The following is a 27,295-nucleotide window of genomic DNA, read 5'->3' on the forward strand; positions in this document are numbered from 1 at the left end:
GTCCTTCCCTTGCTGCTTGGGAATGGACTGTCCAAAGAGCTCAGAGATTTTGAAGCAGACCCAAGGACAAATGTTCTGAATTCTGCCATCTGTTGCCTCCCCTCTATCACTGGTGTTCCATAGCTGCTCTACAAATGTTTTAGTGGAAAGCACTGTGACAGTTTGTAAAGAACATCTTCACAGTCTCTTTTCCATTTCCCTCTCCCTTTTCCCTGCTCCCATGTCCAAAGCAACCTCCTCTCCTCTCCTCTCCTCTCCTCTCCTCTCCTCTCCTCTCCTCTCCTCTCCTCTCCTCTCCTCTCCTCTCCTCTCCTCTCCTCTCCTCTCCTCTCCTCTCCTCTCCTCTCCTCTCCTCTCCTCTCCTCTCCTCTCCTCTCCTCTCCTCTCCTCTCCTCTCCTCTCCTCTCCTCTCCTCTCCTCTCCTCTCCTCTCCTCTCATTATTTTGGCTGCCATGAGGGATCTCTGGGGAGATCCTTGGCCTGTGGTACCACCTGGCCCTTAGCAGAGCAGGGCCCCTTTTCCAGGGTGTCCCTCTCAGCCATCCGTGAGGACAGAGATGGGAAAGCTGCTTGGGAGAGCTGGAAATTAAGAAATGTTCCTTGAAACCGTGCCAGTGAATCCCTCCAAGGGCGAGGGACGGGTTCCTGACAGCAGGTACCTCCTCTGCTCGCTCTGAGCCTGCTTGCAGAATCCAGGCTCTTGTCCTCCTCAGGGCCCCTCTCTCTACCCCCACTCTCCATCCTCATTTCTGAACCAGCTCCAGGGTTGATTTCCTGCATGTTTGAATAGGACCAGCTTGACACAGCCTGCCTTAGGATGAAATCACCAACTTGGCTTGCCTTCTGTCTGAAAAACAAATCCTTCTGCAGGGCTTTCATCTAGAAAAAGGAGAAGGATTCTGAAATGCAGACAGGCCTCTGCCAAGATCCTGTGAACTGCTGCCTGAGTAAAGCTTATGTTTTCTGTGTGCTTAGCTTATCTTTAATAAAGGTAACCTACCTGGGATTTTACCCTAAAACCCACCAATGGATCTCTTGCTGCTCCCTCCCTTAGTGGCTCAGAATAAGGAAGTAGAACAGAGGGAAGTGAGGTATGGGTGCTTGCAGGAACCTGCTGTTTCCACAGAGGAATGGGAAATCTCACCCCCTGTGGGAGCAGAGAAGGGGAAACTGTGACACCAACCTCAGAGTGAGAGGGCTTTCTTCCATGTCCCAATCTTCCCAGGTATTGAGGTTGTTACAGGAATATCATCTTCTGGATACCTGGGCTTTGGCTTTCCCAGCACTCGGCAGGAAATGATGATGGTGAAGATGATGGTGATGGTGATGGTGATGGTGATAACTTTGGGGGAGCTGGGAGCTCTGCAGGCATTTTTTTTTTGTGTGCAAGCAGCACCATGCAAGGGCAAAGGGGTCTGACAAGCACCAGGGGCCTGCTGCACACTGTGGCTCCTGCACTGCTTTTGGGACAGAGTTCCTTCTGTGACAGTCCTCAAATGTGCCAAGCAATGGATGGGCTGTTCCAGCTACAGATGGTTGGCAGTATTTGCATCCTACATGAGTAAGATGCCAAAAGGATAAGGTACCAGCTGCATTTGAAACCTCAAAATTATCCCAAGGCCTGTTTCTGCTGTTGTCCAGCCCCTCTAATTTCCTCTTCCAGAAGAGAAAATGAAAGAGGAGTGGAGATGAGCAGTACAGCAGAGTCCTGGAGGTGAGAGATGCAATGGGAGTCTGGGCTCAGTTTGGTGCAGGGGGTTCCAGCCCAGTCCTCCCCAGCTCAGGAGATGCTGAGCCACACACCAAGGTCCTCCAGCCCTGCTCTTCCTGGGGGAAGGTGTTAGCTGGGCACAGGCAAGGCTGGGTTACATATTCACTCTGCTCACCCTTCTCCTTGCTGGAGAGCTGGGATCTGGAAGCCTCCATCTGGTTGTCATTGGTACCAGAGCAGCATGTGGCCAGGACACGTGTAACTCACATTTTCCTCTGGACCACACTCAGCCTGCACTCACTTTTTGTGGGGGAGGGACTGGAAAAACCATTGACTCACTGGCAGGAACAAAACATTCAAAATCCTGAAATGATTCTTTTTAACAAAGCTTTTCTGCTGGTGCAGAGGAAAGGGAACAAGTGTTGACTAGGAAAGTTTGGGGGCTGCACGGAGTTTTCCTTCTGTGAGGAGTAGGAGGGATATGCAGAAGGGACAGTTCTTCCTGGCTCTGCTTCCATCAGTGTCAGGTTTCTGCTCTGGCCTTGCTCTGTCTGTACCTGGTTAAACCCACACAGAAAAGCTGAGAGCCACTCTAGCTCTGTTCCTCAAACCCTGTCTGCTTTAGAAACGTCTCCATCGGAAATGGAACCCGGGGGGGCTCTGTAGCTCAAACCCCCCTGTCAGCTTGGGCACAGTAACCCAGACCAAAAGGCACTCTGCAAATGGCTGAAAGGCACTGAGCTGGGAGAGGAGGGGCTCAAAGGTTTGACCTGGAATTCAGGTACAACGCAGCTCTGCTGAACCCTCCCTGGCACCGCTGCAGGTGCTGTTGTGCAGCTCTGGGCCTCAGGTTTCCTACACCAACGGGTCAAAGCCTGCGGTGCATCAGGCATGCTAAAAGCTGATCTACAGAGAAAGAAGAAAATAAATCTATAGAAAAACCACAGACATAAACTGCCTGTGGGCAAAAAGGCCTCAAATGTGGGCAACCTCCCCTCTGCCCTGTGCCACAGCCGAATCCAACAGCTGCACTCGTGTCTGCTTCAGTGAGGCTGAAATGCCTTCAGCTACTGACAGAGCTCCTGCAGATCTGAGGAGGCTCTGCTGGGCCTAAGATCTGAGCCAAGCTTAAGCCTGGATTCTGTTGCACCCAGCTCCATTTGCCACAGTGGGCTCTGCCAAGCTCTCCCGAGCCCGGGCAAGATGTGCAGTTGTACTTCTCAGCCCTGCTCTCCTGCCTCTGCGCTCTTCCTCCCTCAGCCTGCTGCTGGAAAACACAGGATCATGGAGATTAGCCAGAGCTCAAAGGCCTTTCAAGTATTTTCCACAGAGCACGAAACCTCTGTCTCTGCTCCTTGCTGGCGTCACACAAAGACATTTCTCCCCCACCCCACACACTCTCCCAGACATCTGAGAACAGCGAGTGTCTCACAGAACTGAAGAGGGTTCCTGTCCTGAAACCCAGCAAACAATGAGATGATTGAACATCTGCAAGGAACAGATGCTTCTCATATCCCTGGATGGTGCAATTCAGCGTGGACTTGATGCCACCAGGGCTGTCTGCCCCTGCAGAAGGGGAATCGGGGCTCCTTGGCAGAGCAGAGCTGTGAGTCAGAGCTGCTGGTGCAGCTGGTGCCTCGCTGCACAGAACACACTGAGAGCCCCAAACAGCTGAGGATCCCAAAGCACACAGCCAAACAGGGAGGGGCTCACAGCACGTGTGGGCAGGAGAGAGCAGGAATTACTGGAAGCAGGGCACGGGGGAGATGAGCAGTACAGCAGAGTCCTGGAGGTGAGAGATGCAATGGGAGTCTGGGCTCAGTGCTGAGTTTGGTGCAGGGGGTCCCTGTACTCCAGCCCAGTCCTCCCCAGCTCAGGAGATGCTGAGCCACACACCAAGGTCCTCCAGCCCTGCCCTTCCTGGGGGAAGGTGTTAGCTGGGCACAGGCAAGGCTGGGTTATGTATTTACTCTGCTCACCCTTCTCCTTGCTGGAGAGCTGGGATCTGGAAGCCTCCATCTGGTCACCACTGGTACTGGAGAAGGCTGAAGGCACAGGAGAGGCCTTGGCACTCAGGCACTGCAAAACCAGTCAGCTCAGCCCAAGTGGCCCAGGGCTCCTCTCAGAAAACCTTGTCCCAGCTCACAGCAGGGTGTGCAGCAGAACTGACCTGCTGGTTCAGCATGGGGAGATTCCAACCAGAAAAACTGACACCTTTTGCAGGTGAGTAACAGGGACTGACCCACGACCATCAGCCGACAAGAACGACCCCTTTTTGCAGCCACTGCTGAAGCAGAAGCCTCTTGTGTCCTGCAGCAGCCCAGGAATGGACAGGAACAGAAGACACCTGTCCTTCAGCCTCAGTCTGGGAGTGCCTTGATCAGGTATCCTGTTTCTCTGCTGAGCTCCCAGGGAAGCAGGAGCAGGTGCCTTTGTTTTGGCAGTCTGAGGCTGCCAAGCCAAGCTCTGTGGGAAGGACACTTTGAAGACAGATCCTGTGCTATTTTCACAGCCCAGCCTTCCATGGTCTGACTCGTGGAGATGGATGAGTGAGATCATACCTGCCAGGTGAGAAAGGGAAGAGCTGTGCTGACAAGACCCACCTACAGCACAGGAAAGGGAGATGAGGATGTTGCAAACTGCCACAGCTTTAGTCTGTGCTCAGCTAAGCTGAGCCCTCCGATCCAAACCCATGAAAGTTTATAGATGAAATCCACAAGGCATTAATCTAGTTCCGTCCCTTCCAACAACCAATGAGCTGCCAAGCAGCAGCTTTGGGTGTTACACAGAAATAATCCCAGCCTGAGCTTCTTATGGCATCATAAATTGCCTGTGTCGTCAGTCAGCAGAAACCCGAGATAAAATTCTTTCATTTGCAGTTAATTATTTCCAAGCATTTGCAGCCTTAGCAGCACTGGTGAAAGGGGCTGCACTGACAGCCCTGAAGAAACAGGCTTTGCATGCGTCCACAGGGATGGGCAGAGGGGAGCCAGCAGCAGGAGCTCCAGCCTGCTCTGCCAGCGACCTGCAAGGCTTGGGCTGCTCCTCCTTCCTGCTGCTCCACGCTGGGCATGGCCCTGGAAAACCCCGGACTGATGGAGCTTCTTCCCAGGGCCAAGCCCAACATGACTTTTAGCCTGTGTCTGGCAGCCTGGGAGGGTGAGGCAGCCTCCTCCAGCCCCGCTGCTGACGTTTATCATGGCCAGGTGCAAATCTTCTTGCACTGGCCCAGAGCCACGAGACCAGCATGTTTTTCAGAGTTTCACCCTCCTACCAGACAGTGTTTTTCAATATTTTGCATTAAATCTTCTGCTGTATTTGATTAGCCTGCAGCAGCTGTTTTCCACTCTCACAACAAATCATAAATCTATAAGCTTATGTGTGAGAGACTGTCTGTGCCTGAGAATGCTGCTGTCTGAGAAAGCGTGGCTGCACAGCTGCGTGTGAGCCTGCACCTGAACACGGGCTGGGGACACACAGCCAAGGCAGAGCCCTGGCAGCAGCCAGGCTGCATCTCTGCTGGAGGCCAGCTGGTTACACAAGGTGGCTGAAATGTGTGTGTGAATGAATGTAAGAACTCCTGCGTGGATACAAAGGAATTTGTGTGATTCCATAGATGAGTTCCTTACCATTCCACACTCAGGACATCAGAAGAATGCTAAATAACACTTGAGTGCACCGGTGTGAGCTCACATATGGGCACCTTTCTGTGAAGGGAGGTGAGTTTTAGCACAAACAGGTACAACACACCAGCCTGGAGATGTCAGAACAGAGGTAAAAAAGTGCCACAAATCCTTAACACACCCATCCCAGTCCACAAAAACACAGGTCCACGTGCAGTCTGGTTTGGGATTGTGTGTGCTCAGTCAGGAGCTGCTTGTTGTGAAGCCAAGATCTCCTGTCTCATGGCCAATTCAGATAAGGAGAGCAAATGGCTGAAAGAGAAGGGAGGGAAGCTGCTACACATATTTAAAAAAAAAAAAAAAGGTGTTATTCAAAGACTATAAAAGGCAAAAGTTTGGATGAAGGAGAAGACAGAGGGTTGCCAAGTCATTGCAATTAAAAAAAAAAAAAAAAAGGAGGAGGCTGTTGCCAGGTCTTGGCACGTGTGCTTTTACTTGTGTAAATCAGTCACTCTAGACCTGTGGTAGTTCTTGCTGACAAGCTGTCAAGCTCCTTGGCTGGGAGAACAGGGCATGTGCTTTACATGCACTTACAGAATAGTAAACTGTTATTAAAAAGGGGAAAAAACCCCGGGCTGATTTACTTGTGGTTTTGCCTGCTCGGCTGTATCATCACAGAACAAATGCACTCCTGCATGGAGCAGTGTGGATCCATGGAAAACCACGGGCTGACCCCCCCGTGGAAGCACTTGACCCCTCAAGGGGAAGGGCACAAACAAAACATCTGCAAGAACAGAGAGCATCAGATGAAGAAAGAGGCTGTGAGAAATGCTACTCACTCTCAAAAAATCTAAAAGGTTTATTAAAACCTTATCAAAAATACAACAGCAGACTCAATGGAGAAAATAATACCAGGAGCAGAGGATTTTCCCCACCAGGTGCTCACCCACACAATGGAGGTTTCACCTTTTAACCCTTTAGCCCCTCCCAAAGTTCTGTCCATCCACTCCTCCTTCTCTGTCCAGGGCTGGAGATCACTGCCTTCAATCCTGACTGGAGCTCAGGTGCTGCCATGGTAACAATGCCACCCTCCCGACTGTCCCAAACCCAGGGCACCCCCTGATGACAACACAAGGGGGGTAAAACACAACTATAAATCTATAATCCATGATATTTGCCTTTTAATTGTGAGAGTCAGCCACGGCATTCCTCAGCTAGCACAAGGCCACGGCCACAGCAAGGCTGTGAGGATTTCAGGGAGCCCCGAGCCCCTCGGGATGTGGCACCTGAGAACATCGCAGCCGGGCCGGGGAGATGGGGACAGCACCTCTGGGCAGGCTGAGATCAGCCCGGGCTCAGAGCCAGCCGGGTGAGCCGGGCTCAGAGCACAGAAACCCCGAAAGCGCTGGCAGCCGAGTGCCGAGCTGCCCGGGGCCGGGCAGGGGCTGGGGCAGGAGCGGAGCAGGAGCAGGGGCAGGGGCAGAGCAGGGGCAGAGCAGGAGCAGGGGCAGGGGCAGGAGCAGAGCAGGGGCAGGAGCAGGGGCAGAGCAGGGGCAGAGCAGGAGCAGGGGCAGGGGCAGGGGCAGAGCAGGGGCAGGAGCAGGGGCAGGGGCAGGGGCAGAGCAGGAGCAGGGGCAGGGGCAGGAGCAGGAGCAGGGGCAGGGGCAGGAGCAGGAGCAGGGGCAGAGCAGGAGCAGGGGCAGGGGCAGGGGCAGAGCAGGGGCAGGAGCAGGGGCAGGGGCAGGGGCAGGAGCAGAGCAGGAGCAGGGGCAGGAGCAGGGGCAGGAGCAGGGGCAGAGCAGGGGCAGGGGCAGGAGCAGGAGCAGGGGCAGGGGCAGGGGCAGGGGCAGGAGCAGAGCAGGGGCAGGGGCAGGAGCAGGGGCAGGAGCAGAGCAGGGGCAGGAGCAGGAGCAGGGGCAGGGGCAGGGGCAGGAGCAGGAGCAGGGGCAGGGGCAGGGGCAGGGGCAGGAGCAGAGCAGGAGCAGGGCAGGGGCAGGGGCAGGGGCAGGAGCAGAGCAGGGGCAGGGGCAGGAGCAGGGGCAGGAGCAGAGCAGGGGCAGGAGCAGGAGCAGGGGCAGGGGCAGGGGCAGGAGCAGGAGCAGGGGCAGGGGCAGGGGCAGGAGCAGGAGCAGGGGCAGGGGCAGGAGCAGGGGCAGGGGCAGGGGCAGGAGCAGGAGCAGGGGCAGGAGCAGGGGCAGGAGCAGGAGCAGGGGCAGGGGCAGGGGCAGGGGCAGGAGCAGAGCAGGGGCAGGGGCAGGAGCAGGGGCAGGGGCAGGGGCAGGGGCAGGAGCAGAGCAGGAGTAGGGGCAGGGGCAGGAGCAGGGGCAGGGGCAGGAGCAGGAGCAGGAGCAGGGGCAGGGGCAGGGGCAGGGGCAGGAGCAGGGGCAGGGGCAGGGGCAGGGGCAGGGGCAGGGGCAGGAGCAGGGGCAGGGGCAGGGGCAGGAGCAGGGGCAGGGGCAGGGGCAGGGGCAGGGGCAGGGGCAGGGGCAGGAGCAGGAGCAGCAGCAGCAGCAGCAGCAGCAGGAGCAGGAGCAGGAGGAGGAGGAGGAGGCTGGAGCTGGTGCTGCTGGCGGGAGGCAGGAGCTCTGTCTGAGCGCTGGCAGCGCTGGCAGGGATGGGCAGCAGCCAGCAGAAGACAGGAAGGATGGATGTTCTGCTTCGGGGAGGAAAGGAGAATTAAAAGCAGAAAATCCAGCAAAGGATTTAGAGGGATGTCATCCGAAGAGAATAAATAGAGAATTGTCTGAGGAAAACCTGACCAGACTGGTTCTCTCTGTGCCGGCCCGGGACAGCCCCACGGAACCGGCCCCGCCCTGGCCCGGGGCTGGCCCGGGACCGGCCCGGGACACATCGGTGGGACACCGTGCCACCAAACACCCAGCCCACCCCATCAGCCTTCCCCAGACAGGCTCTGCCAGCCCAGAACACCCTGACTCCTTTTGGACAGCACTGCAGCATTCCTGGGCTCAGCTCACGCAACAGATTTTTGGGGTTTTTTGGGTTTCTTTTGCTTATTTTTTGAAACATCCTTGTCAGGACATTCAAACCTACAAGAAGTAAAAGTGAAACCCAACACAGATATGAAATTTCATGGTGCCGTTTGTAGCAATACTTCCAAAACTAGCTTTGGCTGGAAAGCAGAGCTGGATCCAGGGTCCACAAGACACACAGAACATCAGTATTGGGAGGGATGGAGGTTTTCTGTATGCCTTCTACTGTATTCCTCTGTTTGTAGCCCCGCAGCTCTGCTGTCATGTGTTCTGAGCAGTCCCAAGGGCCTGGTTCTCCTCAACAGCACATTTTTGCCACTCTGAGTTTTACTGCTTATTTGTTGTAGTTATATTTGGAGGAAAATGTAAGACAAAAACTATTTTAAAAAATAACTGTCTGCTAACAAAACCAAACCAAACCAAACACAACAACTGCAACAGCCTAAATCTCAAATTGAGAGCTTCTTTAGCCTGCAAACAGACGAAATTCCAGTAATAATCCTACCACTAATTCACAGGGAGTACAAGTTCATCAGGACACAGACCATGGACATGACAGCAAAAAAAAAGGAGAAAATGAGATGTTTGTGTGTACTTGCACAGCGAGGCTGTGGCCAAATCGAGCACTCAGGGTTTCCAAATCCCAGCTCCTGGTCCCAGCTGACAGACTTGCTGCCTGAGGGCCTCAGCCCAGATCAGAGCCTGGGATGCTCTGCCATGGCCGGTGCTGCTGAGGGCTCAGGGTGGGTCCTGTGCAGAAGGTCAGCCTTGTGCAAGGCTCGTCTGGTGGAGCAGGCTCTGAGCCAGGCCTCCATTCCAGGCTCTGAACCTCGCTGATGACTTCAGTGTCCAACTGTCCTGACAGTGGGGGCAGCTCTGCTGCCAGGACATGCATGGATCTGGGGCAGCCCCAGCCCTGAGCTGGCAGCTGGAGCAACAGCAGCACCTCAACATCCTCACAGCTACACCAGCACCTCAACATCCTCACAGCAACAGCAGCACCCAACATCCTCACAGCAACAGCAGCACCCAACATCCTCACAGCAACAGCAGCACCTCAACATCCTCACAGCAACAGCAGCACCTCAACATCCTCACAGCAACAGCAGCACCTCAACATCCTCACAGCAACAGCAGCAGCACCCAACATCCTCACAGCAACAGCAGCATCTCAACATCCTCACAGCAACAGCAGCAGCACCCAACATCCTCACAGCTACACCCAGCACCTCAACATCCTCACAGCAACAGCAGCACCTCAACATCCTCACAGCAACAGCAGCACCCAACATTCTCACAGCAACAGCAGCACCTCAACATCCTCACAGCAACAGCAGCACCTCCATGTGCTCACAGCAACAGCAGCACCTCAACATCCTCACAGCAACAGCAGCATCTCAACATCCTCACAGCTACACCAGCACCTCAGCATCCTCACAGCAACAGCAGCACCTCCCTGTGCTCACAGCAGCACCCAGGCAGGAGCTGCAGGGCACAGGGCAGCAGCCCAGCACAGCTGTGGGCCAGAACGGGCTCTGTGGGTACACAGAGCTCAGCACCCACTGAGGGAGGGTCTCCTGCCCCCCAGGTGAGACCCCACCTGCAGAGCTGCCTCCAGCTCGGGGGTCCCAGCACAGGAAGGAGCTGGAGCTGCTGGAGCCAGGCCAGAGGAGGCAGCAGGATGATCAGAGGGATGGAGCAGCTCTGCTGGGAGGAAAGGCTGAGAAAACTGGGGAGCCTGGAGAAGAGCAGCTTCAGTTTGACTCAACTGTGGCCTTTCAGTACTTAATGGGGCTGACAGGATGGGGAGAGACTTCTCGCAAGTTCCTGGGGTGACAGGACAAGGGAGAATGTCTTCAAACTGACAGACAGTAGATTTAGGTAAGATATATGGAAGAAATTCCTCCCTGTGAGGGTGGTGAGGCCCTGGCACAGGGTGCCCAGAGCAGCTGTGGCTGCCCCTGGATCCCTGGCAGTGCCCAAGACCAGGCTGGGCAGGGCTTGGAGCACCCTGGGACAGTGGAAGGTGTCCCTGCCACGGCATGGGGTGGAACCTGGGTGAACTTTAAGGTCCCTTTCACCCAAACCATTCTGGGGTTCTCTCTGTGTCACACGGGGTCACCTGCCGGTGTTTGTGCAGCAGAGAACTGACGCTGGGCAGCAGCACAAAACACACAGGCTCTGACTTTTGGGGCCATCACTGCACACCCCAGCCCAACAAACCCAAGCAAACACCTCAGCTCTTCAGTCCATAGTGATCTCGGGGCGTTCGCTTTGGTCTTCTTTAAAAGGTGTGGCTGTGAACGAGTCATGAGGCACAGGGGATTCGAGGAAGGGGCTGTAAGAGGTTAATTGGATTCTATTTGGAGAGGGATTTAGGCTGGCTGAGTTTTTTCAGTCAGCAGCACATAGTGGAACATGTCACTTGTAATTGAGCTAATGAAACACCTCTGGAGATAAAAAACACAAGCTAAATTCAGACTTGGCTGTAGAGACTCGAGGTTCATTCACCACAAGGTTATGCAGAGATGGAGCTGCTCTGTTTGAGCTCGGGCTCTGGAGGTAAGAGCAGGGCTGGGTTTACTGTGCAAAATCTGCTTTTTGTCACTCAGGGCTGCTGGACCTTGGGGTGATTAAGCAGTCTGTTGTGTTGTGGACACTCTTCCAGGCCAGGAGCCCACACTGCCAAAATGCTAATGCAGTTCTCTGAGTGCAGCCTCTCTCCTGCCCCAATGCTGTTATATCTGTGTTCTATAAATAGGCATTTTGCTCCACGGTTATTGCTGGGGAACTACACATGGCTGAGCTGAAGGAGGGCTGCCAATACCTGCCCTTTTCCATGAACCTTTTGGTGACTCTCAGCACAGTCCTTTTGGTTTTCTCAAGGGTAATGAAGGGTTTGTTTTTCAGTCCTCAAAACCGTGACAAAAGCACCTCTGTCCCAAAGCCAAGCTACCAAACATGACTTGAATGCAAGCAGGGGAGAGTTGCCTTCCTGAGCCTGCCCAAAGGCCAAGCCAGAGTCCTCTTTGTGAGAGATTTTAATGATCTGGAATAACCTTGCCTTCCAAGTCAAAAAGAAAACCTTTCAGAGGCTGTACCTTTCAGAGCAAGGTATATCATGTTAAAAAATAAAAGGGAGACATTTTCCTGCTCAAAACCATAGAGGTATTTTGTACAAAACCACCATCTCCATCTTTTCAGAATGAACCTGAATGAAAGTCACTTTCTAAATTAAAAAAGTTGCGGTGAAAATTAAGTTTCCAATTTTGCAGGTTTTATATTCTTGCTTTGGGGATAATTACAATTATCCAGTAATTTCCTTTCCAAGACACTTTCAGAAAACTAAAACTCCACTCCTTCCTTCCCTCTGTCTCCCTTCAGGAGATAGAAAATAGAGTTAGTTTTCATGAGCAAAGTGATTGTGCTTGACACCCCTGATAAAAGAAACCAACACCAACACTGTAATGAATTTAATGCCGTTGTATAAAAAATATCACAGGCACAAGGACCTGAGTTCCTCCTCTTGTGTGCCAATTTCAGGACACAGGAAGCCCTGGAATGATGTGGCTGCAGTCTGTCAGAGAAAACCATAACAGCACAAGGCAAGAAGAAGAGGAAGCCCAGACTTACACCCATGGCCCTGCACAGATCTAGAGGGCGAGGACAGGAGGGGGCTGGGTTTATATCCTAGTGACACTTGTTCAGCAGGAATTGCCTCTCTCTCTTTGGTTTCTCCTGCTGTGGTTTGATTCTTCCCTCCTCCTGCAGAGGTTTGATTCCTCCCTCTCTGGCTTTAGGCAAGAAGACAGGAAAGCAGCTGCCTGAGCTACCAGCAGGAACCTGGAAAATGGAATGTCTCAGGGGAATTAAGGGATCAAAACATCCAGGGTGCTGCAGGAGAGGAAAATGTGCCCAGGTTACAGCCTTGTCCCTCCCAACACCCACCTCAGAGCTCTGTGCTGGCCAGCACACACACGAGAGACTTCCTCAGAACACGAGTCCTGCAAAGCCACTCTGGGATGGGAGTTCAGGCTGCAGGCTCTCTGGCAGCAGCAGCAGCAGCAAAGACAAAGCCACTTCATGCCCAGTTACAGCTCTGCAGCTGATGGAGGGAATTTGCATAAACAGCAGCTGATGGGGAAAGGCCCCATTGCCACCTCAGCACTCCAGGGAAAGGGATCCCATTCTCTCCCCAAAGCTGCCCAGCTCCTGCAGTGCTGAGACAAAGAGGGCCGAAGCCAGTAGCCAAAAGCTCCTTAAGACATGGCAGGCAGTGACAAGGATCATCTCCATGGAATGGTTTTATTGCAGCAAGGCTCCCCAGCCTCCCTTGATGAGAGCCACACTTCAAAGGCAATCTGGCCTGGATTATAAACTCTAATATCTGAGGAGCCAAGAGCTTGCAGTTTCCCATTAAGTGGTATTAATTGCCCTGGTTATCGTGCTCTGCAGTTTGACCTAACCTACTGATTCCCCTTCCTCTCTGCTGCAGAACATCCATCACTTTTTAAAGGGTTCCATAAAGCTACGGGGAAGGCTCTGGTTTGTGTTAGCTTGATTGCTCTGGACTGTGACAAAGCACCCATCACAGCTGCCCAGCCACACCGTAGATCAAGCTCCTCTAACCTTGCCATGTTCCCAGAGGGAAGGCCAGGAAAATCATCAGATTTAACCTCCCAGGGCTTTATTTCTGGCGTGGAGGATGTCAGAGGCCATGCAAGCTTTCACTTTTTCCTTGTTCTCTTAGAACCCACAGCAAGCAGGAAAGGCAAGGGAGAATATTGGTTCCTCTGGGTCGGGATTGAAGGCACTTGAGGCAGCAGTTCATGTTCACACTCAGGTGTTTATTGTTTCTTATCAGTAAAACAGTCTCACAACCATGAGTTCCGCAGCCTTTCATTAGCAAGGCACAAAATGGCCAGCAATGTCTTGGTACAAGGTCTTTTAAGACTAAACTGTCCAATTAAGAGCTGACACCTGGATTATTTTCCCTTTTAACCCAATAACTCATCCCTTGAAGCTCGCAATGCAGACTTTTCTGTCCAATTATAAAATGCCACCCAGAGCCATGGAGAAGAAGGAAGAAGGTGGTAAAGAAGGAAGAAGAAGGTAAAGAAGAACAACCTGCCTCCACCCTAAAACCTCCATCTTGCTTCATATTTATTTCTGTATTGTAAAACCCCAAACTCCAAGTTTTCCACCCTGTGACATCACACACTTCTAACCAACCCCACACCCACAATGCCAGAGCTGTCAATCAGTTCTGGAAGCCTTCTCCACTGCCTCGGGGCAATGCAGGGCTCTCTTGTGGGTCTGTGCCTTTAAACACTGAAAGTTTAAAATTCTCAGCATCCAGGGTTCCAACAGGAGAACAACAGAAACAGGACCTTGGATGCCACTCAACAGCCAAGGCCCCATGCAATGCTCAGTGCCTGGCCACAGAAACACAGGCGTGAACAAGTGGCCTTTGGGAACTCCACAGCCAAGGCTTTTCTGGGGATCAGCTTTTCTCCTGAGCCATGAGGCTGCTGGGGATGAAGCCACATGTCCAACACCTGCTCGTGGCAAGGCTGGTAGGGATCAGCTCCTGGCATGCATGGATAGTCGGTGTTTTCCATCCTGCAGTGTTTTCATCCCGACTGAACCTGTTCTGTGCAGGACAGTGAGTTCCCAGGGTGACTCACACTAAACAGCACATGGCAGTGGATGTGTAGCAAACCCATCCTGTGTAGGGTCCTCCAAGATCTGCTCCTCCTCTCCCTCTGGAAGCAAAAAGCTCAGGACTCTTCTGCTTCCTGCTACTCAGGGTGAAAAAGGTGAGGAGGAGCAAAGAAACAACAGGTTTAATTCCTATTCCCCGTGTCTCCCTCAGTGCTTTATTCCCTGAATCAACAGGAAAAATTCACAGAATCACAGAGTGTTTGGGTTGGAAGAGACCTTTAAGATCATCTGGTTCCAACACCCTGCTCTGGGCAGGGAACCTTGCCCTGGACCAGTTCTGGAGAAACAGAAAATCCGCAGTGATTCTCCAATAAGAGAGGTTTGATACACCTGCCTCTGAATGGCAAATGAGTTCCAGGGGTTTGGCTCTGGATTCCAGGGGTTTGGCTCATGTCTGCACTAAGCCATTGCTGTATGAACAGTAATTGCACCCTGCCCCACCAGAGACATCTCAGGGAACGAGCCAGGAACAGCTCCTGTCACTGCAGGCCGGGCTCTGACTCAGGATTTTCCCAGGTTCTCTTTCCATGAATCCAAGCCCTCTCAAGCAGTATTCACCCTGGGGTGCCAGATGCTCCTTCAGCTCCACTCTAACATCCAGATGGAGAGTGGAGGGGATGCTGTGGGTGCACACGTGAGCGTGGGCTTCTCCTCCGCTGCTGTGAGTCAGCCACAATCACAGCAGCCAGTGATACTCTGCTGAATGCTTTTAAAAAAGGAGACCTAAAGGAACGTGAGCAAAATTAAAATACTGAACTAGCTACTCAGATTAAAAGAACACGAGCTGTAAACCTTAGAAGAGAAACACAAAGTTGCCTCTAACACAGAAAGAATTTTTAAGAGCAATTCACTCTGTTCTTCAAGGAGCTTTTTCAGCCTGGGCTTTTGCTCACTTTTTCAGAAGAGGCTGACCTGAGCATTTTTTTATTTCTTTCAAGCATAACAATCCAACCCAAAGCCATTTCTTTTTGTCTGGCTCTGTATTAATTTCAATTCCATCAACGAGGCAGTTGCATAACTGTTGTTTGTAATTGCTGTCACGTCAACCCAGAAACTGATCACTGCAACACTGAAGTTATATAAAAGGTTTTGTTAGGATTTTTGTTATTTTTCTCGTTTAAATTGTGGGAAGATGAAGTCCTACCCTGGAGAGATGTTTTGGTTTTCTAAGCTCTGTTGTCTATTAGTCTTGTGCTTTGGTGTCTTTTCTCTCCAGTTTTGTTTTACGCAGTGCAAGGCTCTGTTTATGCACAGAAACTCTCCAAAAAGTTCTGTGCACCCCGCTAATACACAGGCTATAAAATAAACTCTGCTGAGTCAGAGAAGCTACTGGCAAAAGTAAAGTTCACAAAATGGGTTTGCTCTTAAGGAGCAATTTAAATTTCTGGCAAGGCAGACTGTTTAAACGCTTCAGTGGCTGGAATTGTAATTTACCTTGTTCTTCCCAAACCAGCGGGCTGTTTCCATGCAATGATGGAGTATCAAACCCCACGGGATCCTTTCTCCTTGTGTGTGTCTCTTCACCCAAACCCACAGAATTGCTCCTGGAATTGAGAGTCAGCTCCTCCAAACTCCTCTGGGTGTCCTTGCTCCTCCTGGGCACTCCTGATCATCCCCTTTGACCCAGGGCTGTGCTCACCTGCGAGGGAGGCTTCTCCTGCCCCCAGAGGATTTGAATGATCCATTTTACCATTCATTTGCTGTCGTGCTGGAGGCACAAATGCCAGGGAACTCACAGATCTCTTGAGCCCAAGGCAGTCTGAAAGCCATTCAGCCCTGCAGACAGAAATGCTTCAAGCCAACAAATAATTAAGGACTTTATTTTGACATCAGTGAATTGTACCCAATGCTTACTCCACTTATGTTCCTTCAAACTTAAAAGCAATCTGTTTGTAGCTGGCATTGTTTTTTCTTTAAAAAAGTCTAGACAATGTCAGATTCTGCAGGGGAAAAAATGAAAGAGAAAAATATTCTGAAGTACCATCAATGCTCACTCCCTCTTAAAAGAAAACCCTTCAAGACCAGAAAATAATCTGCTCCTACAGTATCTTGTCCTGCCTCCCTGGGGAGGAGAAGCTTGTTTAGAGATGGGCATGGGATGGCAGGAAACCACATCTCTCATTCCCACTCCAAAATCAAGAGAAGCTTGTGAGGGCCAAACCAGAGCAAAGCAAAGTTCTTGCTGGAGGTCTGAGCTTGTGACCCCTTTCAGCAGAACCAGCTCCTGTGGGGAAGCAGCAAGGAAGGAGTTGGTCAGCTGATGTTTTCACATGGTCATTGTTCAAAATCCCTTCTGGATGAGCACACATGGATTGTGTGTGCACCTTCAGGGGAACAGGCAGCTCTCTGGGAGAAAAAACTGACACCTTCTGAGTGCTGGGAGCTTTGCAAACCACAGATTTCAGGCACCTAGGGAGGCATGGGGGAGACTGGGAATGCAGTTCAGCCAGATGCAGTGCATGCATTCTTAGACACTCCCACAGGAACCCAGTGGTGTTTGAAACGAGAGGGGTGTGTGTCAAAGCCAGGGCACAGCCACTCAACACACAGTTACATTTAATTCATTAATTCCATAATTTGGATAGAAGAGATCAAACTTCAACAGGGAGGTAAAGGTTCAAGTGAGATACACTAATAGATGCCCTGTGAGTTGCTCCCTTACCTTCACCTGAGACCTTGTGACTGAGACAAAGGCAGCTCCTGCTCAAAGGCAATTAACTCAAGCCCTTAGAGTGGTTTTCAAACACACAGATCTCACTCTGGGTGTTCGTGGCCTATTTCTCAAGGATTTGTGAAAGGCAGCTAAGGAAATCAGGGCTACTGCCAGTGAATCTGCTATTCCAGCATGCTGGTGTGCTCTGCAAAGCTGCAAACAGAGCCCAGACCCCACAAGGACTGCACCCCCATCTCTGGGCTGGAAGAAAGGCCCTGCCACGGACACACCTCCCCTGCTCTGCATGCTCAGGGTCTCACAGTGGTGATGGCACCCCACTGCTCTGGAGATGCAGCTTGTGGAAAGCTAAGAAGAAATAAGAAAATGCATCTCAGAATTCAAAACCCTCTGATAATGTACTGAAAGAAATTTATGTTCTAGGTTTAATCCCAAGTGTAGTTTAAGGCAAGTTCTTTCTGTTTTAGTTATCTCTCTTGCTCTGTTTGGAATCCAAGCACATGAGCCACATAAATTAAGATGTCCTGTGTTTTTACATCTCTCTTGTGAAGAACACCAGCATTTCAAAGAGCTGAACACTTCCAACAAGTTAGAGAGGAGAAATAAAATGGTGTTTGCATTGAAACTGTATTCATGCATAACCCAAGCCAGTTTCTCTCAGCAGCTTCATTTTCCTGGGGATATCACCTGGGTAGCAATCAGCCCTGGGAGAACTCTCGTCCCTGCTCTGCCACATTCTCAGTAGCTGAGTTTGGTCTTAGCTCAGGCACTCTCCTCTAAGCAAAAGAAATAATCCTTCATTACTGTCAGGAATAAAATGCTGAATGCTCTAAGGAAGCCCCACAAAAAGCTTTAATAGTGTGCACTTGCTTTGTTAAGGGTGCCTAACAGATGTTTCACACAAAACATGCAGTGGTGCTTTGGAAAATCCTGCTCCAGTCACCAGCCCAGGCCTTGCCATCCACCCAGGGGTGCCCTGCACTCACAGCTCCACCATCCACCCAGGGGTGTCTGCCTGCTCTGGGTGCTGTGTGTGCATTCACAGCTCCACCATCCACCCACGGGTGCCCTGCCCTGCTCTGGGTGCTGTGTGTGCCTTTACACCTTCACCATTCACCCAGGGGTGCCTGCCCAGCTCTGGGTGCTGTGCATTCACAGCTCCACCATCCACCCAGGGGTGCCTGCCCTGCTTGGGGTGCTGTGCATTCACAGCTCCACCATCCACCCAGGGGTGCCCTGCCCTGCTCTGGGTGCTGTGTGTGAATTTACAGCTCCACCACCCACCCAGGGGTGCCTGCCCTGCTCTGGGTGCTGTGTGTGCATTCACAGCTCCACCATCCACCCAGGGGTGCCTGCCCTGCTCTGGGTGCTGTGTGTGCCTTTGCAGTCAGCCAGAATTCACTGCAGACTCCAAATGGGACCTGGCTTCAAAGAACCAAAACTTCTGCTTTCATGGAGACCCAAGCCTCTGTGTGTCACGCTGCATCCTCTCCAGGGCCCTGACCAGATGAACTCCCTCCTCCAGTTCTGCTCTTGGCTCAGACACCTGTCCCTGTTCAGGTTCTCAGGGAAAGGGGAACTCGGGATTTAGAGACTCTCAGGCCCTGCCCGTGTTCACCGGGCTCCAGCTGCTGTGCACCAGGGAGTGCTTCTCCACGTCGTGGCTCACTCCTGTGACACACACTGAGCACTTTGGCAGCTCAGTATCACTCACCCCAGCCTGCTGGTTATTGAGCTGGTGTGGGGCAGAGTTACCTCTTCAGCCCAGCACTTACCAACCTGCCCTTTCCCCACGTTATTGTTGGTCCAGCCAGGATTGCAGCTCGCTCACAGGTGGGTCTGTAGGAGGAAAGTGATTTTAATTGCAAGGGTTGTAGAAACAGCAGAGATGGATTTCAAGTCCCACACTCTGGGCTGTTTCACGACTACTCTGAAGCTCACAGCTGCCACTACGACTGCCTACTGTACTTTTTAAACACCTTCTGCTTTGGCTAATTTGAGTAGGCTCCCCCTTGGCTTCCCATCAACATCACCCGTGGAAAGTTGGCCCCAGCACTTTCACAGAATGAGGTCTAAAGAGAACATGAACAGAAGGCAATCTAATATACAAAGAAAATGAAACAGAAATGTGTACTTTATTCTTAACACTCTTTACTCGTGTAACTTCTCCAACCATCTATTAACGTTAATTTTGTTTTAAACTACCTTTCTCCCAGTGACAGCTTCAGCACCGGCGAGTTCTCCTCATATCAGCTATTTTGGGACTAGCTGTAAGCAAAACTATAAGAGAATGTAGCTCAAGGGACAGAGTTGCACCTTCTCACTGAAGGTCCAGGTTACTCAGTTGTACTGCAAGGCAAATGCTGGCAGAGTTAAATAATGACACAAAGCAAAGATATACTCCATAAAACATTAATATTTTAATGAAAAATCTTAGCTTCATATTTCTATCCAAAGACACTCAAAACTAGTTTTTCTCCCCCCTTAATTTTGACCTATAATGGGACCAGTTTGGAGATTTTTTTTTTGTATTTTGGAACTTTTTTTTTAAAGATTAAACAACCAGGCTAGCAAAAAGGTACCCAATACATACTTTTCTTATATCAAACAAGCTAGTATTTCAATACAATGTAACTATACAGAATATATACATTACACATATGATCACAAAGCAAACACTACAGGCTCAGAACAGATTTGAAAAAACATGATATTCACATTGATTACAATAACTCTAAAAATGATTGTAACGTTGAAACGGCACTTAGTTTACAAAAAAAGTCACAAAAATATATATAGCCACCAAGAACTATGGTTCCTGAAAAATACTAATAGCCAGATAGTATTATATAAAATGTGAAGTGTATTTAAACATCGTATACATTAAAAAACAAAACCAAAACCCAAAACCAATTCTGTTAGGTCAATAAACATGCCAAGTAATCTAGCTGTGGCCAGCATCAACAAGAGAAGCTGTACTGTGGATGAGATGATGACTGGATATACGGCTGGTGACTGGAGACTGGCACAGTTAAGGGGGTTTCACTGTTACTAAAATGCACAAAGAAGCCCAACAATAATTTAATTCACATTTTTTTTTCCTCCAGCTTCCACTTTTCCCTCTTTGGGGTTTCACCATGGGGCAGCACCTCAAGTGAAGGCACTGCAGAACAGAGCAAGGAAGCCGTCCAAGGACTCGGTGTAGCCAGGGTTACAGGTCAGAATATCAAAAGCATGCATCAGCTAAATGAATGGTGAAACAAAATCACTCTTCTGGGGACTTCAGCAACCCTCAGGAAGACTGTAGGTACAGTTGCCACACAGGCTGGCAGCACCAGATTCCACTTTTTTTTTTTTTAGTGCAACCAGATTTGCAGCTGAGACCTGTGGGACGCGGAGTTACTGCGCTAGCACGCACGGGGTGAACGAAAATCCAGAGCAGTAAGTACTGTTGCACTAAAAAAATTCACATTTGTTTCTTTTATGGTACATTTCCTCAAACACTTGGAACCCACTCTATTTACCAGGTACCTCTGATGTGGGGAGGCACTGTTTTGAACCCTCTTACCTGCCATCACGATGCTATGGGATTTATTATGTCTACAGCTGGAGATGAGAACCCTCCAAAACGGGATTTCACCTTGCGAGCAAAACTGGAACGTAAGCGGCCTGAATGAAAATCAGCTATTTCCATATTCTGATGGAGTGGAAGTTGCAATGGATGTAGGAGCAGCAGGTGCTCCTCCATCTGAATTCTCTCATCCCTGCAGGGTGCACAAAGCTCCTGCTGGATTTGCATATAAAATGCTTCCTGGTTTGTCTCTGAGAGAGACCAGCACTCACCTCAGCGCTCCCACAGCCGGGGCTGCAGGGTGGAACCGGCGACCAAGAAGTGCCTGAAGCCCTCGTATAAAAACCTTAAACCATAGCTTAAAAACAATAAAATCTCATCCCGCAGGGGACATATAGGGATCATAGTCTTATAAAATATATTTGACTGCATTGGCAGCTATTACTTTTTTAAAAAGTTTAAATTCACATCTTTTAGACTCAGAATCCATGCGAACCCAGAACCATTTTCAACACCCGAGTCTACTGATCTCTCAGTATGAGAGACTTGACCGTGGTCTCTGCGAGCCTGACAACTGAACTCCAGCTGTGGGAAACACCACTTGGGCTGACTGTGCTTGCAGCAGGAGGGCTGAAGCACATCAACCCTGACCCTTGTCTAGCAGACACAGACATGCATACTAAATAATGGATTTTTCTGGGAGGGAGGGAAAAAACGCTAAGAAGAAGTAAGAAAATGCATCTCAGAATTCAAAACCCTCTGATAAACAGAAAGAAATTTATGTTCTAGGTTTAATCCCAAGTGTAGTTTAAGGCAAGTTTTTTCTGTTTTAGTTATCTCTCTTGCTCTGTTTGGAATCCAAGCACATTAGCAACACAAATTGTTTTAAGATGTCTTTGTTTTTACATCTCTCTTGTGAAGAACACCAGCATTTCAAAGAGCTGAACACTTCCAACAAGTTAGAGAGGAGAAATAAAATGGTGTTTGCATTGAAACTGTATTCATTTCTATGGAGAAAATAGATATTAACCAGAAACAACTACAGACAGGAAAATTAATAAGTAAACCAAACCTAAACCAGCCAACTGACCAACCAAAATCCTCCAAGAACTCTATTCTCCTCCAGTTGAACCAGATTGAAAAGTGAGAAGTAAATGAAGATATTACCCAGAGATTAGGAGGCTGAAAAGATAATGTGTAACACACAATGCAATGACTAATGAACCCCAGGCCTTGCCTTGTACCTCGGCGTTAATGATCCTTATTTCTTTTCAAGGAAGAACAGATCAGAGCTTTAAAGTCTTTGTAACTTTCCCCTTTCTCTTTGGTATTCTGAAAGCAATTTGCCTTCGGACTCAAAATTTTAAACCTTAAAAATCCAATATCCAGGTATGTCTATGGTGTATTTGTACCTTCTCACCAATGAACTCTTTAGCAAAATACTTCAGGGATGAAAATGATCAGATTTTAATGATCAGATTATGTCCTCCACCTCAAACCTGACCACCTTTGATTACTACATCTCTGCAGTCAGGAAATGTGGTTTGGGTGAAGCACTGTTCAGAACATGAACCACAAAGGACTCTCATTTTCCTGTGTAACACGCCAGGAAGAAGAGAAAACGCTGGATTTGAGCTCAGTTGTAGCCCTCTAGTTCAGAATAAAGCTCAGCAAAAGGCTTTGTCTTGTCTCACTGGCTTCTCAGAGAAATCAGAAGTGGAAGAGAAATGGTCTCTAAATTCAGCTCATCAGCAGGCACTGGGCTATTTCACAGTACAGCAGCCCAGAAAAAGCATTTCTCCTTCAAGCCCTTTTAAGAAGCCTCACAAAGGTAGATATAATCCAGACTGAATTGCAGCACAGAAGTTCTTTGCAGCATGTTTCTAAAACACCCTTTGGATCTGGTGGAGAAACCTCATTCCAGCAACTTGGAAAGTACTTAAATCCCAACTGTTTTTGCTCTATTTAACTAAAATATGTGGGTTTCACCTAAAAAGAGAAAAATTGTTGAAGTCACTGAAACCCTTTAAACACTTTCCAAAAGTCAATAAACTTTTTCCCTTACAAAAGCTGGCTATTAATAGAAAGAACTCAGTCTCAGAGAGTATCAGAGCTGCCTGGGCTGACTGAATACAAATTGATGTGCAATATAATACGACTTTTGTGTCTTCTGTTTCTTCAGGAGCAACCTTTCTCTATTGGTTTCATTTCCTCCTCATGTTTGCATAAAAAAAATCCGGGCAGAAAACAACAGTTTACAAAAAACCAAGATTAAAAACGAATGGAGTATATCATGCCTTTGGAATAGTGAGATCAAGCAATACCTACTCACTCAGCACATCATCTGTAGGCCGTGGGCATTTGGCATCAAACACTGAGTTAACTTCAGAAGCTGTAAGAAAAATCACAAATCTCCTAATGTACTTCCTAATTTAGGTTTCAAAGCAGTACTTGAGCCCAAACAGCCTCGACCAAACAAGACTCACTGCTCTGAAAATCCCACACCCTCCATTAGTAGCTTTTGCTAAATATGGAAAAATGAAATTGCAAATATTTCAGTTTATTGCTTGCTTGAGCTGTGTGTGTAGCTGGAGTAATGGCCTTTAATAAACCGAGTTGGCAAGGATTTAAAGTGTTTTGAAACAGGAACAATTCATCATTGCTCTATAGGCTTTTTGTAAACAACCCCCTGTTGGTTAGAAAGTTGTCCTTAGAGAGAATAAATTGCTTGTTTTATCCAAAACAGGCTAGTAAAAATCTCTGAAACTATACATACATATGTATAAACAAAAAAAATGTGCAATAATGCACAAAAGAGCTTATTTTTTCCGATCTGTAAACTCCCTCTAGCTAGCTCTCAGATTAGTAAAAACACAGTGTGTTTGTGAGGGGGCAATGATCAGAACTGCAAATAATCTGGCCATGGTTTAAGAATTTCAGTTTGGGAAAACCTCCATTTTCCTTTGCGGTTCCCCATCTCCAGACAGGTACAGTCAGGAGACATTTGTCAGGCTTGCATGGCTGAACACTTCTCCATCATTCCCAATTCCTGGTGCACCTTTAGACCTTCCAAGCCTAGCCTCAGCTGGGCTGATCTGTTTAGGCTATTTGATCAAGCAGTTTCTAAAAGGACTGGAATAGAAGAAGTAGGAATACCTGGCGTTCATCTGGGCTGGACAGGGATCGTGTGTTTTGAAGTAGTGTGTGACTGTTCCTTTCAAAACCGCTCACCATTTCCAAGCACGGGGCACAGTAAGGGCTTTGAAAAACAGCAGGCACATATAGGAAGTGTCACTTCTTTATGCAGAAGATTAAAGCATCCACTCAAAACTAGTCAAAACTGTTCAATCATGGTTTCCAATGCATCCTTTTGTTTATCATTGAAAAAGGTTTCCTCTGATTTCTTTCCCTTAACCAGAGGGCCTGCAGAAGCAAGAGAAACTTAATGAGCTGCTCTAACTGTGGAAGAAGGAATAGTTAAAGTGATCTGAATCAGTTGTTCTTCTTTAGAAGTATATCACAGCTTCCATGATGTTCTGACAAGATCTTTTTTTGTGCAATCAGTCTTAAATAGTTTCACAGAAGTGATCATTCAGTCATGAAAAATAATGTAACATCTGTCGCAGTTTTCAGTTTAAAGCGTAGCTTACAAAGTAAAAAGGGGAAAATCTCCCCACTTTTCATTTAAAAAAATTAAATTAAAATGTACAGGACCAAACACAGGCACTTTCCAAAGAACAAAAATGAAACCAAAGCATGAATTATTCGATAGTAATAGATGACAGCTCCGGTTTGGGAGGGTCACCCGCGGCTGCCTCAGCAGTGGTGTTAGTCTTTGGCTGCTCTGGCACATCTTCTTCCTTCTCTGCCAACCCACCCAGAGACCCCAAGGGGAAAGTGCTTTCACAATTCTGAGTTGACGACACCTGTGAAATGACAGGCATTTGGACAGAAGAGTTGCTTTCAAAGCCATGCTCCCCTAGCTCATACTGCCCGAGGGTCTCCTCTTGTTCCTGGTTTAAGTAGTCCGGTACTAGGAAGTCACTGGAAGAGGGGCAAAGGACAGAAGAGAAATGTCATTTCTCACACCACGGTATCAGCTCCATCACACAAGCTACACACTGCATTGACAGAGAACAAAGGTACTCATTTCACATTGACCAAGATCATGGCACTGACATACTCCAGTAAGCACCGTAACCTGGTTCTCATTTCCACACACACAGAATTCATTCCATGGCATCTATTTCACATCCGTATTTCCTACACAGCAACTTCTTATTATTAGATTGTATCACCTTGATGAGAATGAAAGTTAATGTCTGGAACACATTTGGCACTGAAAACCTCATTGAAAAAAAGGGAGCACTCAGGCTTTAAAAACAGAAACAAAAATGAGTTCAGCACTGGCAAAATGTGGCCCTTTCCATGTCTGAGGTACAGCATCCCCCAGAGCAGCAGGACTTCCCTCCGAGAGGGCAGGCTGGAACCAGGGGCACGGGGTGAGGCAGCTGAAGGCAGAGGGAGCTGCCAGCCGCAGTGTGTGATCCTGACACGCATCACACTCCTGAGAAAAGTATGGAATTGCATTTCCTTCCCCTTTCAATCCTTCCTGGACAACTCTTCTGCTATGCACCCTTAGCAGCTGAGGGCTGAGTGGATCCAAAGGAAACCTACCAAATGCTCCAGCTGTAGTTTCAGAGCGTGAGGACATAAAGGAAATAAATTTCTTTGCATGTTTTCAGCACCAGACGTGAAGTTTGTACCTGAGACAAGTCTATACATGTATCACATATATGCACATTTGTATGCTTTGTTTCACTTGGCAATGCCTCAGTTAAAAGGAATCCTTAAATGACAGAAGCATTCACTGCTCCAACCCAAACTCACAGCCAGCTCTGCTAAACCTCATGTTTGTCAAATCAGACTGAAGGAAGGGCTACGGGCAACTAAAATCACACCCTTTAATACGATTTTAATTTGCTGACAACAATGCAGTGCTTACCACAACCAGGGCATCACCCTGCAGAGTGTTTGCTCTGCTTTTGGCACAAGAGCCAAGAACAAGAACTGTGTAAGCCCACAGATATGAAGCACTTGTACTTTTAAACAATATTCCACTGAAAGAACAGCAACTGGCTTTCCTGCTTTGTTTTTAGTTTTTTTTTTGTGTCCCACGTCACTTCTGAGTTAATCAAATAGAACGAAATACTCAAATGTTTTTTATGGGAAGAAGAATAATGTCTGCAAATCAGGAGGGGTGGGATTGTGATGTTGTAACATTTAGAACATGTCTTTTTGCATTGCTGAAGGCAGATGACTTACACACACCAAGCTACACTCTCTCTATAGATTTAAGAGCTGGAAGATCTTCCTGTCTTGAATTTCTCTCATGCAACTTTTGTATTTTCTATCTCAAATTCCAACAATTACATTTATATCAATGAGAGAACACAGTGCTCATCTGATACCTCAGAACTCTTAATAGTCTTTAGCAGTGCATTTGTGATATATGCCAAGTCTTGCGCCCTGATAAAAAATGTGCAAGTGGCCCTTACTATTTCCAAACCTATTAGTCTAATCATTTAGTAATGTTATCTAGAAAATGAGAAAGGAGAAGGTCTGGAGTCATGCAATCTTTCCACAGTGTTAAGCAAGCACTTAAAATGAAGTAGGAAGTCTGTGCCCTATGAAAGTGAACAGGCTACATACAAGATTTTGCAAAGCAAATCAATATCAAATCAGCAATACTGTAGGACAGAACACTATGGCTTCACACCATTGGCCTGGCCATAGATGCTACTGAAAAGAGAAATTAAGTAACCCAGAACCAGCCTTTGCATATCACTGGATTCTTCAGTAGCCTCCTATATAGCTCCCATGCTGTAAGACAGATCAGATACAACAGAGAGCGGAGCAGGAATCAATCTGACTGGAATTAGCTGGCAGCCTGATGAGAGGCACAGCAGGCTGCCCTGAAAGCAGGAAATGATGATCTAAGGAGAAAAAAAAAAAAAGAAAAAAAAAAAGAAAAAAGCAAGTTTCCCTGTTAGGTTTTTGCTGTGCACCTCACCTGCTCTGGAAGTAGTTTGCTAGCTCTGACGCTTCATGGTTCAAGCTCCTCAGGTGAACGATTAAATTTCCAGAGTTGGTGAACATGGCGCCGCATGTTTTGCACTCGTAAATCCGAGGCTTGCGGATAATGTGCCGGGAAACCCGCATGTGGTGTTTATATTCCCCGAAGGAAGTGAAAGTGGCACTACATATCTGGCACCGGAAACAGCGTTTACCTTCGTGCTTCAGGCGATGCATCTTGAGCGAGTAAGCTCGGGTGAACTTTTTCCCACAGCGGTCACACTGAAAGGGTTTAATGCCTGCGGAAGAGAGAGCGCAAACACGTTCACCGTGTGTGACACAGGCCAGGGCAGAGTCCTCCCCAAAGGGACAGCAGCTCTAGGTGGCCACAGCAAAGCCCTGCTTGAGGAAGAGAGTCTCTGTTAACTTTAAAAAGGCAGAAACAATTAGAGCAGAGCTGCGCTCCCTCGGTAACAGCCTCCAGGAAATCTCATGGCTGTGACCTGTCCCGAGGCTCCTTCCCCACGGTTTAAACGAGCTCAAGCTCCCCTGGATTAAAGATCCCCAGGCACGGCCAACAAGGACCTGATGCTGCAGTCATCTCCTGTGCCTTTGAACTCCTTTGATCTCGGCAGATTCTTGTGCCAGACTGGTTCCCAACAATGCAATTATCAGCCTACCCTTAATTGCAGTGTTTTTTTCTGGCTGCCTTTGGCCTCAGAGAAGTGTTCTGGCAAGGGGACTGTGTGCACAGGGACGCCCCCGTAATGCAGCAGGAATGGTGATAAAAGGGGCACTAGGAGCCTTTATATTGCGTGGGAACCTTGCAGTACAAGAATTTTCGGCAACTTTGCACGACAGACAGCTCTCTAAGACAGCTGAGCTTCGTGCCTCTCATTTTTTTCTTGTATTAATTTAGAAACTTCTTCT

General features: G+C 48.8%; 1 protein-coding gene across 6 annotated transcripts in view; it reads right to left on the reverse strand.

Moving 5' to 3' along the window:
* Nucleotides 1-19,115: 19,115 nt before the first annotated feature.
* The window catches only part of ZBTB44 (zinc finger and BTB domain containing 44), a 37,802-nt gene continuing 29,622 nt past the window's right edge, over nucleotides 19,116-27,295 (reverse strand). For 5 of the 6 annotated variants that reach the window (XM_038161325.1, XM_038161324.1, XM_038161321.1 and 2 more), the window contains exons 5-6: nucleotides 26,364-26,664; nucleotides 19,116-24,334 (exon numbers count right to left, since the gene is read on the reverse strand). In XM_038161325.1, the coding sequence (XP_038017253.1) occupies nucleotides 24,052-24,334; nucleotides 26,364-26,664 (584 nt within the window). In that variant the 3' untranslated portion in view covers nucleotides 19,116-24,051. The remainder of the gene's footprint in view (nucleotides 24,335-26,363; nucleotides 26,665-27,295) is intronic. The other variant, XM_038161326.1, reaches the window with a different exon arrangement.

This window comes from Motacilla alba, chromosome 24 (genome assembly GCF_015832195.1).
Source record: "Motacilla alba alba isolate MOTALB_02 chromosome 24, Motacilla_alba_V1.0_pri, whole genome shotgun sequence".
NCBI lineage: Eukaryota > Metazoa > Chordata > Aves > Passeriformes > Motacillidae > Motacilla > Motacilla alba.